Source organism: Sus scrofa, chromosome 7 (genome assembly GCF_054392235.1).
Source record: "Sus scrofa isolate SSC_HxYL_T2T_F1_AM1 chromosome 7, Sscrofa_HxYL_maternal_Yorkshire_Landrace_v2.0, whole genome shotgun sequence".
In the NCBI taxonomy this organism is placed as follows: domain Eukaryota; kingdom Metazoa; phylum Chordata; class Mammalia; order Artiodactyla; family Suidae; genus Sus; species Sus scrofa.
Window position 1 is genome coordinate 108064036 of NC_139389.1, and position 13349 is coordinate 108077384.

The 13349-nt window shown below is 43.4% G+C and overlaps 2 protein-coding genes across 2 annotated transcripts in view; both read left to right on the top strand.

The window, feature by feature from the left end:
- The first annotated feature begins 222 nt into the window (after positions 1–222).
- ACOT6 (acyl-CoA thioesterase 6) lies at positions 223–5967 on the top strand. Its single transcript, XM_001929018.6, has 3 exons — positions 223–747; positions 3305–3507; positions 5307–5967. Exons 1-3 carry the CDS (start codon positions 291–293, stop codon positions 5910–5912), a joined length of 1266 nt encoding a protein of 421 aa, XP_001929053.1. The 5' UTR covers positions 223–290; the 3' UTR covers positions 5913–5967.
- A 1090-nt stretch (positions 5968–7057) lies between these two features.
- Positions 7058–13349, top strand: part of DNAL1 (dynein axonemal light chain 1) — a 55603-nt gene continuing 49311 nt past the window's right edge. The window contains exons 1-2 of the mRNA XM_001926259.6: positions 7058–7157; positions 11583–11698. Of these exons, the coding sequence (XP_001926294.3) occupies positions 7058–7157; positions 11583–11698 (216 nt within the window). The remainder of the gene's footprint in view (positions 7158–11582; positions 11699–13349) is intronic.

Below are 13349 nucleotides of genomic sequence, written 5' to 3' on the forward strand. Positions count from 1 at the left end.
TTGGCTCTAACAGTCTCTGCACCTCTATTTCGACACTCTCCACGTTGAATTGCAGGATTAATAATTACCGTAACTTTTATTTTATTGATACTTTCTTCCATTCAGGCAATAGTGCACTGCACAAACTCTAGGAGTCCTCAGAAAGCGGTTTAGCAAGTATCCCCACAGCCACCCAATAGGAATAGCGCAAGGTTCCAACTGAGACTGCCTCCCCGGGAGGTGGAGAGACGCCGGGCCCAGCCCGTGACTGCCAAGCCGAGTTGGGCCTCACCTTTTCCGCCAGGATCTGGATGGCGGCGACCGTGACGCTGGAGCCCGCGGGTCGTTGCTGCTGGGACGAGCCGGTGCGCATCGCTGTGCGCGGCCTGGCCCCAGAGCAGCCGGTCACGCTGCGCGCGTCTCTGCGCGACGAGAAGGGCGCGCTCTTCAGGGCCCACGCGCGCTACTGCGCCGACGCCGACGGCCAGCTGGACCTGGCGCGCGCGCCCGCGCTGGGCGGCAGCTTCGTGGGGCTCGAGCCCATGGGGCTCTTCTGGGCTCTGGAGCCCGAGAAGCCTTTGCTACGGCTGGTGAAGCGGGACGTGCAGACGCCCTTCGCCGTGGAGCTGGAGGTGTTCGACGGCCACGAGCCCGAGGGCGGGCGGCTCCTGGGCCGGGCTGTGCACGAGCGCGACTTCCTGGCGCCCGGGGTTCGGCGCGAGCCGGTGCGCGCGGGCCGGGTGCGCGCCACGCTTTTCCTGCCTTCAGGTGAGCCGCCAGTTTCCCAGGCTGGTATGGAAAGCCGTTGGAGTCCGCGATAGGCTGGGCGGCCCCTTTCCTGGCCTGGGGACCCCGTAGTTGTGGAACTTTCCTAAACTTGTCCCTAAGCTCCAGAGTCTATCATCGATTCTGGGTGGAAATTTCTTCCCTAAATTTCAGGGCACTTCTTGGAGATACTGCCACTTCCTTAGCTGTATGCTGAAAAGTGCATTCGGCATACTCAGAAAGTGTATTTATTGAGAACAGCTGTGCCAGCCATGCAGCTCCAAGATGCCAACAATAGGCAATGCCTTCTGGTGTGCAAGAGTGATATTTGCCTTCTTTCACAACAAACTTCCAAGGACACTCAAACCTGGAGATAGAGGCAGTGTCCTATAACACTAAAAAACAAAAAACTCCCTGAAGATCCCCTCCCCCTCTCATAAACAGTCTGTCAGTGGTTCTCAACCTGGGATGATTTTACCCCTGTCAGGGGATACATAGCAATATCTGGGGACATTTTTGATTGTTACGGTTGGGGGAGGGGTGCTATTGGCAGGTAAAGCCCCGAATGCTGCTGAACTTCCACAGAGCACAGCCCCGGAACAAACAAATATCTTACTTAAAATGCCTGTAGTGCTGAGGTTAAAAATCCTTAGTTTAAGTAAAAACAAGGTACTTTCTATGTAAAAGTGGCCTATAAGCAAGACACCTGAAACACCCCCAAGCAAATTCCTGACTGAGGAGTTCCCATTGTGGTGAAGCAAAAATGAATCCAACTGGGAACCATGAGGTTTCTGGTTTGATCCCTGGCCTCATTCAGTGGGTTAAGGACCAGGTATTGCCATGAGCTACGTTGTAGTTCACAGACATGGCTTGGATCTGGTGTTGCTGTGGCTGTGGTGTAGGCCAGCAGCTACACCTCCGATTTGACCCCTAGCCTGGGAACCTCCATATTCCACATGTGTGGCCCTAAAAAGCAAAAAAAAACAAAAACAAAAACAAAAATCCACACACACAAATTTCCTGACTGAAACATCTGCTGTATAGAAATAATGGGAGTTGCCACTGCGCACAGAATCCCTAACTGAATTCTGTGATTATTCTCCAAAACAAGAGGCCCTGCTTTGTTCTTTCACTGCTTCAGCAGTTCATAACTTACTAGTCACTTCACACTCAATTGTAAACTTCTGGACCTGGAATTTGGTCTTATGCATCTTTATATCTCCATATTCCTAGAGGCTTCACACAGGGATATAATGGGAGCTCAATAAATATCATACTGACTGACTCAATAAGAATCTTCTAAAGACTTTCATTAAAAAAAAATGTTTCACTGCCCAGTTATGGTACCTGATATTTAAATCAAGTCAATCTTGTGTTAACTTTTTTAGTATCTACTATGTGATCCATTTAAAATTTGTTGTTTTCTGACTGAACAGCTTTTTGTAAATAATGCAGAAAAGTTCTCTCATTTAACAAATACTTATAAAGCCCAGGTCTCTGCTACATACAAGGGGCGATAGTTGGCAAAATCAGACATGGGCCTCACTGCAACTACTGCCTAATACAGGATACAGGCAACTGTATTGGGATCTGCAAGTGTGGCAAATGCTATGAAAGGGGAAATACAGACCCAGGATGCTGGTGGGAACATATAAAAGGCTATCTAATTCAACTCAGCCTTAGGCAGGATCTGGGATGGCTTCCAGAAAAGGAGATCTAAACTTAGATTTGAAGCTTGATGATGCAACCAAGTCAAAAAAAGGTGGAGAGAGGAGGAGAATAGTGTATACCATTTTCAGGGGCCAAAGAGCACATGGCACATTCAGGGATGGCGTTCTTTTTCTTTTCTTTTTTTTGTCTTTTTGCCATTTCTTGGGCCGCTCCCGCGGCATATGGAGGTTCCCAGGCTAGGGGTCTAATCGGAGCTGTAGCTGCCAGCCTATGCCAGAGCCACAGCAACTCAGGATCCGAGCCGCGTCTGCAACCTACACCACAGCTCACGGCAACGCCGGATCGTTAACCCACTGAGCAAGGGCAGGGACCGAACCCGCAACCTCATGGTTCCTAGTCGGATTCGTTAACCACTGCGCCACGACGGGAACTCCCAAGAATGCCTTTTGAGGAGTTCCCATTGTGGTGGGGCGGAAACGAATCTGCCTAAGAACCATGAGGTTGTGCGTTCGATCCCTGGCCTCGCTCAGTGGGTTAAGGATCTGGTGTTGCCGTGAGCTGTGGTGTAGGTCGAAGACACAGCTCAGATCCTGTGTTGCTGTGGCTGTGGCGTAGCCTGGCAGCTATAGCTCCGATTCGACTCCTAGCCTGGGAATCTCCGTATGCCACCAGTGTGGCCCTAAAAAGCAAAAAAAAAAAAAAAAAAAAAGCCCTTTGAAGTGTTTCCTGGTGGCTTAGCAGGTTAAGGATCTGGTGTTGTCACTTCTGTGGTGCAGATGTGATCCCTGGCCTGGAACTTCTGCTTGCCATGGGTGTGGCCAAAAAAAAAAAAAAAAAGAATGTCTTTTGAGAGTCTAAAATGCCTTATGATTTTTGTGGTGCTCTCTAGACACAGGACCCTTCCCTGGAATCATCGATCTGTTTGGAAGTGGCGGTGGCCTTTGTGAATACAGGGCCAGCCTCCTGGCCGGACGTGGATTTGCTGTGCTTGCCCTGGCTTATTTTAGATTTGAAGACCTCCCTGAATATTTGAATGATGTGAGCCTGGACTACTTTGAAGAAGCTGTGGACTTTATGTTACAGCATTCGAAGGTATGTTCTTGTGCTTGCCTGAATGCGGAGGAAAGAGGGTAGAGCAGACACAGGGCTAGAACCAAAAGATCTACCAGGACACTCAGGGGTGGAAATCTGCCATGAGACACAAAGGCTCATTCAAAAGTTGTTAGGATTATTATTTTCATTTTTACCTCTCTCCCTCTAACCCCTAAGGACTCAACTGTTTAGTTCCCATTAATTCTTGACCAGAATTCAAAGAGCTGGACTCAAAAGTTACTAACCTTAAGTTCTCATTCTGCATCTACCACTAAGTGGCCTTATAATACTGAATAAGGCAGTTACCCTTTCTGGGATTCAGTTTTTCTCATGTATAAGTTTAATGTAAATGTATAAAGGAAAACGTTGGAAGAGATTTTTGAGACAACTGGTGACATTTGAATAGGGGCTGTGTGTTTGATGATATTAAGGACTCATTAATTTTAAGTATGTTAATGATACTATGTTTTTGTCAAGAATTCCTTTTCTGAGACTGCAAAAATTAATTAAGCTAGTTTGGCATGATTATAAATGGAATACATACTCTTTGCCACATCTAGACTTAAACCCAAAAATTGTAATGTTAAAAGAATAAGATGTTCTGCAAGTTCTCACTCTGTTAGAATTCAGGGACTGGTCTCAGCAGAACTGCTAAAACCTGTATGATCTTAAACTGTGATGATTTGTTTATTTATGGGAGATCAGGTCCCAGGAACAAGAAGACCCCATACTGTCAGTTCTGCCCTTATACCTAAGCACAAGGGGCTTCTGCTCTGGACCTTTTGTTTTAGATAACCATACTCTGGCCTTTCTTTGGCTGCATCCTTGCCCACAGGGTATAGAGTTTGAGGGACCTAGTGAATGTGTCTACCTGGAACCCAGGAGCCCTTCCTAACATGCCCTTTGGATCTGGAACCCTAGAATTGTCTGCCAGTCAGCTCTGATCCTGCTTCCAGGCCCTATGCCTCTTCTCCAAGACCATTTATATGAATATACCTAAGCCTTAAACATAAAGGCTGGTGTGTTCACACATGTCTGTGAGAGGGCCCTCAAGATGCATAATGGAGCCAGGGATAGAAAGAAGAGAGTTGGCCAAGGACCAGGGACTGGGACCAGGGGCTGGCTCTCCCCCATGCCATGTTCTCTTGCAGAACTTCAAGGAGTTGCAATATTTAAAATTTGAACCTGAACCTATAAGTTGTTATGGAGGTATATTTATCAAGATACGAAAAAATAATATATTTTATTTAACTTTTAAATATTCATAACTTTTAAATAATTAAGTATAGGGTATGTGGGCCTCTGTGTATAGTCTTGACCCCATTGCCATAAATATTAGTGGAGGGTCTTTGTACTAGGAGATTAATCAATTTCCCTTTTTTTTTTTTTTTTTTTTTGGTCTATTTAGGGCCATACCCATGGCTTATGGAGGTTCCCAGGTTAGGGGTCGAATTGGAGCTGTAGCCGCTGGCCTACACCCCAGCCACCTCCATGCCAGATTCGAGCTGCATCAGTGACCTATATCACAGCTCACAGCGACGCCAGATCCTTAACCCACTGAGCAAGGCCAGGGATCCAAGCTGCGTCCTCATGGATAGTAATCAGGTTCATTTCTGCTGAGCCATGATGGGAACTCCCCGATTTGCTTTTTAGAAGATACATTTGAACTTTGTGGATTGTTGCATAAGGAAGGAAAGCAAATGGAATTTTAGAAAGCTGCCTAGAGAATGTCAAATCACAGTTAAAGTTCTCTATTTATTGAACTCTAGTCATGTCCTCTCTCTCTCTCTCTTCATCAGGTGAAAGGCCCTAGTGTTGGACTTCTTGGCTTCTCCAAAGGAGGTGACCTGTGCCTCTCAATGGCCTCTTTCTTGAAGGGCATCACAGCCACTGTAGTTATCAATGCCTGTGTGGCCAACACAATAGCTCCTCTGCGTTATAAGGATATGATTATTCCTCATCTCAGCAGTGACCCGTGGAAATATACAATCAATGAGTCAGGCTTTTTAAATTTGATGGATATTTGGAACAATCCACTGGAGAAACCCAACCAACAAAGTCTTATTCCATTGGAGAAGGCCCAGGGCCCCTTCCTGTTTATTGTTGGCATGGATGATCATAACTGGAAGAGTGAATTCTATGCTCATGTAGCCTCTGAACGGTTACAAGCTCATGGGAAAGACAGACCCCAGATAATCTACTACCCAGGAACTGGTCATTGCATTGACCCACCTTATTTTCCTCTTTGTAGAGCCTCTGTGCATGCAGTTTTGGACCAACCGATCTTCTATGGAGGTGAGCCAAAGGCTCACTCAAGGGCACAGGTAGATGCATGGCAGCAAATCCAAACTTTCTTCCATAAACATCTCAATGGTAAAAAATCTGTCAAGCCCAGCAAATTGTAACATTGTAACCATAAACCATATACTATTAATAAAAATCATATTCATAAAACATGAATTGGGTTTTCCAGAGCACCTAGGAATCTTTTTGTGACAAAGCAATCATCTTGGTTTCCTTGTCAGGACCTATTGCATTCTCAGCCTTAGCAGTCCTACCTTCTTCACTGCTGGGTCCATCCCCTTCCTCCCTGAACTTTTCCCAAGGTATAGGCTTAACTTTGATCTTACCTATAGGACCAGTCTTAACCTTAAGCAGGAAAAATGTAAGAAGAAGTGCCTGCTCAACTCTCAATTGCTGCCCTAGCTTTGGCCTTGTGTCCTCATTCCAAGGGCTGAGCTTCTCTACCGCTAAGAGTCTCATATACTATATTTGGGCCCTAACTGACCATGTCTGAATCTTGGGAACCTGCCCACTCAAGTCCCTTAAGGAATAGACTCTGAACCCTACTCTGAAGATTGGGGGGCACTGACATACTTAGTATCATAAGCTTTGCTTTTATTTTATGAATGAAGCCCTAGACCTCAATTACTCCTTACTGATAAATTCAAACTTTACAAATTTTGAATTTGTAAAGGATATGTTACAAAGTAAAATCGAATCCTTTATGACCAAATTTGTTGTAAGCAAAACAGTTTATTGCTACATATGGTTGATATACTTCCTCTGCATTTACCATCTGGATTCACAATCTCAGTTCTTGGAGTTCCCGTCGTGGCTCAGTGGTTAAAGAATCCAACTAGGAACCATGAGGTTGTGGGTTTGATCCCTGGCCTCACTCAGTGGGTTAAGGATCTGGCATTGCTGTGAGCTGTGGTGTAGGTCGCAGATGCAGCTTGGATCCCGCATTGCTGTAGCTGTGGTGTAGGCTGGTGGCTGTGGTGTAGACTCCTAGCCTTGGAACCTCCACATGCCACGAATGCAGCCCTAGAAAAGACAAAAAACAAAAACCAAAAAACAATCTCAGTTCTTGGCTGCCTAGAGACATTCCTTGATGCCAGCAGATTTTCGACACAATCTTTTGATGTCAGGATTTACCTGACAAATTAGACTTCTTCCCAGCACCATCTGTTCCTGTTACCTTCCTCCTGCGAAGGACTGAGGTCAGTCATATCAATCCACTGCCTTGTACTGGGCACTGTCTAGAGTCATGAGACCAGAATGGAGGGTCTTCTCCAAGTACAAGAACATTTTTCTGAGACACATCACTTGGTTTGCTGGGCTGTCTTTCAGCATTTGTGTCTATCCAAGTAAATACCGATTAGATCTTAACTATTGAAAAGGATTCCTTAGAGGTAATTTTGACCATTTGGTATAAATATGTGTTGAGGGTAGTTATTCACTATGTATTATAATTTTCTGTGATTTGAATCCTTGGAGCCTCTGCTTTAACTCACTCCCAGGTGGTCCTGCTGTTCTAGAGATTCCTTTGGAATAGGAGATCATAGAAAGAAATTATAAGGAAAGTGGCCAGGATGGTGAGAAAAGTAAGGGCTAAAAAGTTAACTCCTCATCTATAAAGTGGGGATAATTATAATGATAATAACAGAAACTACATTGGGCTGTTGTGATTAGATAATCCAAGTAAAGCACTTAACATATCTAAACTCTCAAATACTAGCTCTTATTATTTTAGATTATTAAATTGTGACCCTGGAGGGTTAAGAAATATATCTGGCTGATGTAAGCACTGAGGCAGTCTACCTCTGAAGTCCATGGCCTTCACGGTTCCTTTGGCTCTACTGCTTTTCAGGTTGAAATAAGATCCAATAGTGCAGAGCTGCCTGATGTACCGGTCAGTCAAAGTGAAGTTGGGGGTCACATAATGGAGGCTCCATAAGTCAAATTGGAGAGTTCAGATTTAAAATGATAAGAAATAGCAGTTCCTGGAGTTCCCATCATGGCGCGGTGGAAACAAATCTGCCTAGGAATCATGAGGTTGTGGGTTTGATCCCTGGCCTCCCTAAGTGGGTTAAGGATCCAGCGTTGCCGTGAGCTGTGGTGTAGGTCGCAAATGCAGCTCAGATCTGGCATTGCTGTGGCTGTGGTGTAGGCTGGTGGCTACAGCTCCGATTGGACCTCTAGCCTGGGAACCTCCGTATGCCACAGGTGCAGCCCTCAAAAGACAGACAGACAGACAGAAAGAAAGAAAGGAAAGGAAGGAAAGGAAGAAAGAGAAAGAAAGAAATAGTAGTTCTTGTTGTAGTGCAGTGGGTTAAGATCCTGACTGCAGTGACCTGGCTTGCTGTGGTGGTGGGGGTTCGATCCCTGGTGCAGGTTGCAGCTGTGGCTCGGATTCATTCCCTGGCCCGGGAACTTCCATATGCCACAGGTGCAACCATAAAATAATTTAAAAATAAGATGAGAAGGAGTTCCTCTTGTGGCTCAGTGGAAATGAATCTGACTAGTATCCATGAAGATGCGGGTTTGATCCCAAGCCTTGCTCAGTGGGTCGGGGATCCAACATTGCCATGAGCTGTGGTATAGGTTACACGCATGGCTCAGATCCCTCATTGCTGTGGTTGTGGTGTAGTCTGGCAGCTGTAGCTGTAGGTCTGATTCAACGCCTAGCCTGGAAACTTTCATATGTCAAGGGTTTGGCCCTAAAAAGCAAAAAAAAAAAAAAAAAAAAGAAAGAAAGAAAAAAGAAATGTGACCATTTTTAACATATTGATTTTTATTTTTAAATGGCTGTCAGTAATTTTTCCTTGAAGCATAGTGGTTCAAAGAAGTTGAAGCTTAAAGATACTTAATTGGAGATATTTTCAAAAAAATAAAACAAAAATCAGAAAATAAAACCAAATTCAGCCCATTGTTCTTTCCTTTGTACACCTAATGCCTGTGACTTCCATCAAGGTGAGATAGGCCAATGAAGCTTTTTTTTTTTTTTTTGGCTTTTTGGCTTTTTGCCATTTCTTGGGTCCCTCCTGCGGCACATGGAGGTTCCCAGGCTAGGGGTTGAATTGGAGCTGTAGCTGCCAGCCTACGCCAGAGCCACAGCAACTCCGGATCCAAGCCGTGTCTGCAACCCACGCCATAGCTCACGGCAACACCGGATCCTTAACCCACTGAGCAAGGCCAAGGATCGAACCTGCAACCTCATGGTTCCTAGTCGGATTTGCTAGCCACTGAGCCATGACGGGATCTCTGCAATGAACCATTTTGAAAGCAAGTACATGTTTTTGTCAACCATTGGTCATTTAAAAATATTTGTATCAACTTGTTACAAATTTCAGCCAACTGGAAACCACAAAGACTTCTTAATTCTTTCAAAGTATCATGACTAAGGTATTGTCTACATTTATTTTAAATGGTCTTTGAACACAGGGAAGATGAAATATTGTGGAAGGCATTCTGTTTTTTTCAGATGGCATGTGCAAAGATGCACAAAATCCAATATTCATGGCCACTGGATGGTGGATACGAGTAGCAGATTCAAAATTCTTTGAGCTGTTTTCTAAAACTAGGAGTCAGCCTTATATTCTCCGAATGATCTCCAGGAGACAGCAGTGAATGATGACTTGAAGCAAGATCTTAGTTCCTGCCCAGGAGATGAAACTGAGCAGCCTGGGTGAAAACCATGAATCCTAGCAGCTGAACCATCAGAGGCTAGTGGCTGGATGCAGAGCTCCTAGATCTTATCTGCATTGTAAGTAAGAATTTTATGAAGAAACAGACTCTATAAAATACATAGTTTATTATAAGCACTGCACATGTTTGAGAGCACACAGAGAAGCAGTTTAGAAGCAAAACAATACACTCGCCCCACTGGTCTGCTAACCAGCCGCCTGCACAGCTTCTCTGCCCCCTGGTATGTGAGGCCTTTTATGCAGAGGGCCTTGCTGTAAATTTAGGGAATGGATTTATGAAATTGGCTTTGCTAGCTGATTTATCAACTGAAAATAACACGAGTGTCTTAATTCCTTTATTTTGTTGCCTAGACATCAGATGGGACATTCATTCCCCTAAGTGATGGCCAGGATATTTAAATTTAATCTGCTTGGATACCTCTCTTCTGCCAGCTGCCCATCCTAACTCCTAGTCTATAGAAGCTATTGCTTGCAAGCATATACCTTGCAGGTTTGCTCTTAGTAAACTTAAAATTGCTATACAGTTTGTAGCTTTAAATGCTTGTTTGCCTTTCTCTGCTAGGCAGAGATTTTGTTGTTGTTGTTGTTGTTATTTTGTCTTTTTGCCTTTTCTAGGGTCGCTCCTGCGGCACATGGAGGTTCCCAGGCTATGGGTCCAACCAGAGCTCTAGCCACCAGCCTACGCCAGAGCCACAGCAACGTGGGATCTGAGACTCGTCTGTGACCTACACAACAGCTCATGGCAATGCCGGATCATTAACTCACTGAGCAAGGCCAGGGATTGAACCCGCAACCTCAAGGTTCCTAGTCAGATTTGTTAACCACTGAGCCACGATGGGAACTCCAGAAAGCAGAGTTTTGTTTAAACTTTCTCATTATCATTTCTTGAAAAAAAAATGGCAAGAATATTGGATACAAATTTTATCTATCAGTGGTATCTGTTCAAGCCCTAAAATGACTGAAGTCACACCATATTGATCACTTTTTTGCACTGCCTTCATGTTAAGATAGGATGACCTTTTGTTGTTGTCTGATATACTCTAATACCTTGGAGACTTTCACCATGATGAGAAAACTGTTGTGTTGCTTATTTCATAGATCAGAGAACAGTCTGTTTATAGTATAAATGAGGAAACCAAGGCCTAAAGTGTTTTAACCAAATCACACAGCTAGGTGATGCTAAAATCAGGGTGCAAAGTCTTTGAGCTCTCTAAACTCTGACCTTTATAAATACAGGCTGAGTGAGCAAATCAATGAGAGAAATTGGTTTTTAAAAGCCCAGACTGGCTTGTCCCCTACTCTCACCTTCAGGATCCTTAGGAACAATTAAGAGCCTTTTAAATGAGAGATTTAACGTTTTTGTAGCTGGGGAGTAGAGAGTGGGATTTTTTGGAAATAGCCTATAAGACCCTAGAAAATTTCCATACTGGGGATTAAGTTAAAGAAACAAAATAAACAGAAATTCTCAGGGTTTTTTTGGCCACTCCCACACCATGTGAAAGTTCTCCTGGCCAGGGATTGAACCCATGGTACAGCAGCAACCCGAGGCACTGCAGTGACAAGGCTGGATCCTTAACCTACTGCAACACAAGGGAGCTCCAGGATCTTTTTTTTTTTAATGAGATATTATACTTTCACAAAGCCTGTAGAACTATTTACTTAAATTTTCCAGGACTTAGACTTCGAACCAAAACACTTTCCACTTCTTGGAAGCTAATTTTCATAATTTTTTCCATTTCCTAGTGATTTCCTCATGGAGGGAAAAATATAAAAACTTTTATATGTTTACAACTTCAGCATAGCCTGTTTGTCTATTTCACCCACAACAATAAACCCATTTGACCAAAACGGGTATTTCTTCTCAAAGCAGATAGGCAAATGTTTAAAAAACAAAAAAGATAAATTATACAACTAGAATTTGGTTTAGAAAATGTTAGCTGAGTATCATAGTCCATTAAATGTTCTGTCATATAATCCAGGATTAAACTACTCTCCTGTAGAGATAGTCCTTTTCCTGGTTTAACTTTGACATGTTTCATGATGAAGGGTTAAGTGAATCTTGAGTGAGTCTCCTGTCTTGTCAAGGTTTTGCTACTCTGGCTTTGCCATATTTTGGCTATGAAGATCTACCTCCAATCATAAAAGACTTAAATTTAGATTACTTTGAGGAAACAGCTACATTTGTGCAAAGTCACTCAAAGGTAAGTGGAATGGTAGAGAGAAATGTATTTAAAATGGACTCATTTGGCAAATGAAAACCACAGTGTGTTAGCACCTCATACCTGTTGGAAAGGCTGTCATCAAATAGATAAGAAGGAGTTTCCGCCGTGGCTCAGTGGGTTAAGAATTCAGCTGCAGCAGCTTGGGTCACTGTTGGTAGGAATGTAAATTGGTACAACCACTATGGAAAACAGTATTAAGTTTCCTCAAAAAACTAAAAAAAAAAAAAACCAAAAAACAAACAAACAAACAAAAAACTACCATATTATCCACCAATCCCACTCCTGGGTGTCTAGGCCGAGAAAACCATAATTTGAAAAGATATATGCACCCCAGTGTTCATTGCAGCACTATTTACAGCAGTCAAGACATGGAAACAACCTAGGTATCTATTGACAGCAGAATGGATAAAGAAGATGCAGTGCATATATACAATGGAGTATTACTCAGCTATATAAAAGAGCGAAATGATAACATTTGCAGCAACAAGGATGGACCTAGAGATTATCGTACTAAGTGAAGTAAGTCAGACCTAGGAAGACAAACATCATATGATATCACTTATATGTAGAATCTAAAAAAAGCATACAAATGAATTTATGCAGAACAGAAGCAGATGCATAGATTTTGAAAACAAACTTATGGTTACCAAAGGGGACAGGTAGGTAAAGGGGTGGATTGAGGGTTTGGGACTGCCATATGCACACTGTGGTATATAGAATGTCTAGCCAATGGGGAACTGCTGTATAGCACAGGGAACTCTACCCTATACTCTGTGATGGTCTATATGCAAAGGAATCTGAAAAAGAATGGATGTGTGTGTATGTATAACTGAATCACTTTGTTGTACAGCAGAAATTATCAAAACACTGTAAATCAACTATACTTAAAACTTAAAAAAAAGTGAGCAAACATAGCAAAACAGAAACAGAATCATAGATACAGAGAACAAGCAGGTGTTTTCCAAGGGGGAGAGGGAGGAGGAGAAATAGGTGAGGAAGATTAAGGAGTGAAAACTTCTAGTTGTAAGATAAATGAATCACAGGTGTGAAGTGTACATTGTGGGGAATATAGTCATAATTATATAGTATCTTTTTAAAAATTATATAATTATATAATATCTTTGTATGATGTATAAAAGAATCCTGGAGATATAGGATTTAGTCTTACCAATTTTCAAATCAGTTTTTTTTGTCTTTTGTCTTTTTAGGGCCGCACCAGCAGCATATGGAGATTCCCAGGCTAGGAGCTTAATGGGAGCTACAGCTGCCAGCCTACACCAGAACCACAGCAATGCCAGATCTGAACCTTGTCTGCAACTTACACCACAGTTCACAGTAACACCGGATCCTTCACCCACTGAGTGAGGCCAGGGATCGAACCTGAAACCTCATGGCTCCTAGTGGGATTCATTTCTGCTGCACCACGAAGGGAACTATTTGTCTTCTTTTTGTTCAATCTCCAGGTCAAAGGTCCAAACATGGGAGCGACTGGTTCTGGCAAAAAGTCAGAGTGGGTGTTTCTGTGGCAAGGTTTCTCCCAAATACAGCTGCAGTTGTGAGCATCAGTGACTGCATCTCTAACACAACTACTGCCCGTACATGTGGTAGATTAATCCTGTCAGGACTGCCT

Coding starts and splice junctions, on each gene's coding strand:
- ACOT6 (XM_001929018.6), top strand. CDS start 291: ATGGCGGCGACCGTGACGCTGGAGCCCGCGGGTCGTTGCTGCTGGGAC. Junction 748..3,304: donor CACGCTTTTCCTGCCTTCAG/GTGAGCCGCCAG, acceptor GGTGCTCTCTAG/ACACAGGACCCTTCCCTGGA. Junction 3,508..5,306: donor TTATGTTACAGCATTCGAAG/GTATGTTCTTGT, acceptor TCTCTTCATCAG/GTGAAAGGCCCTAGTGTTGG.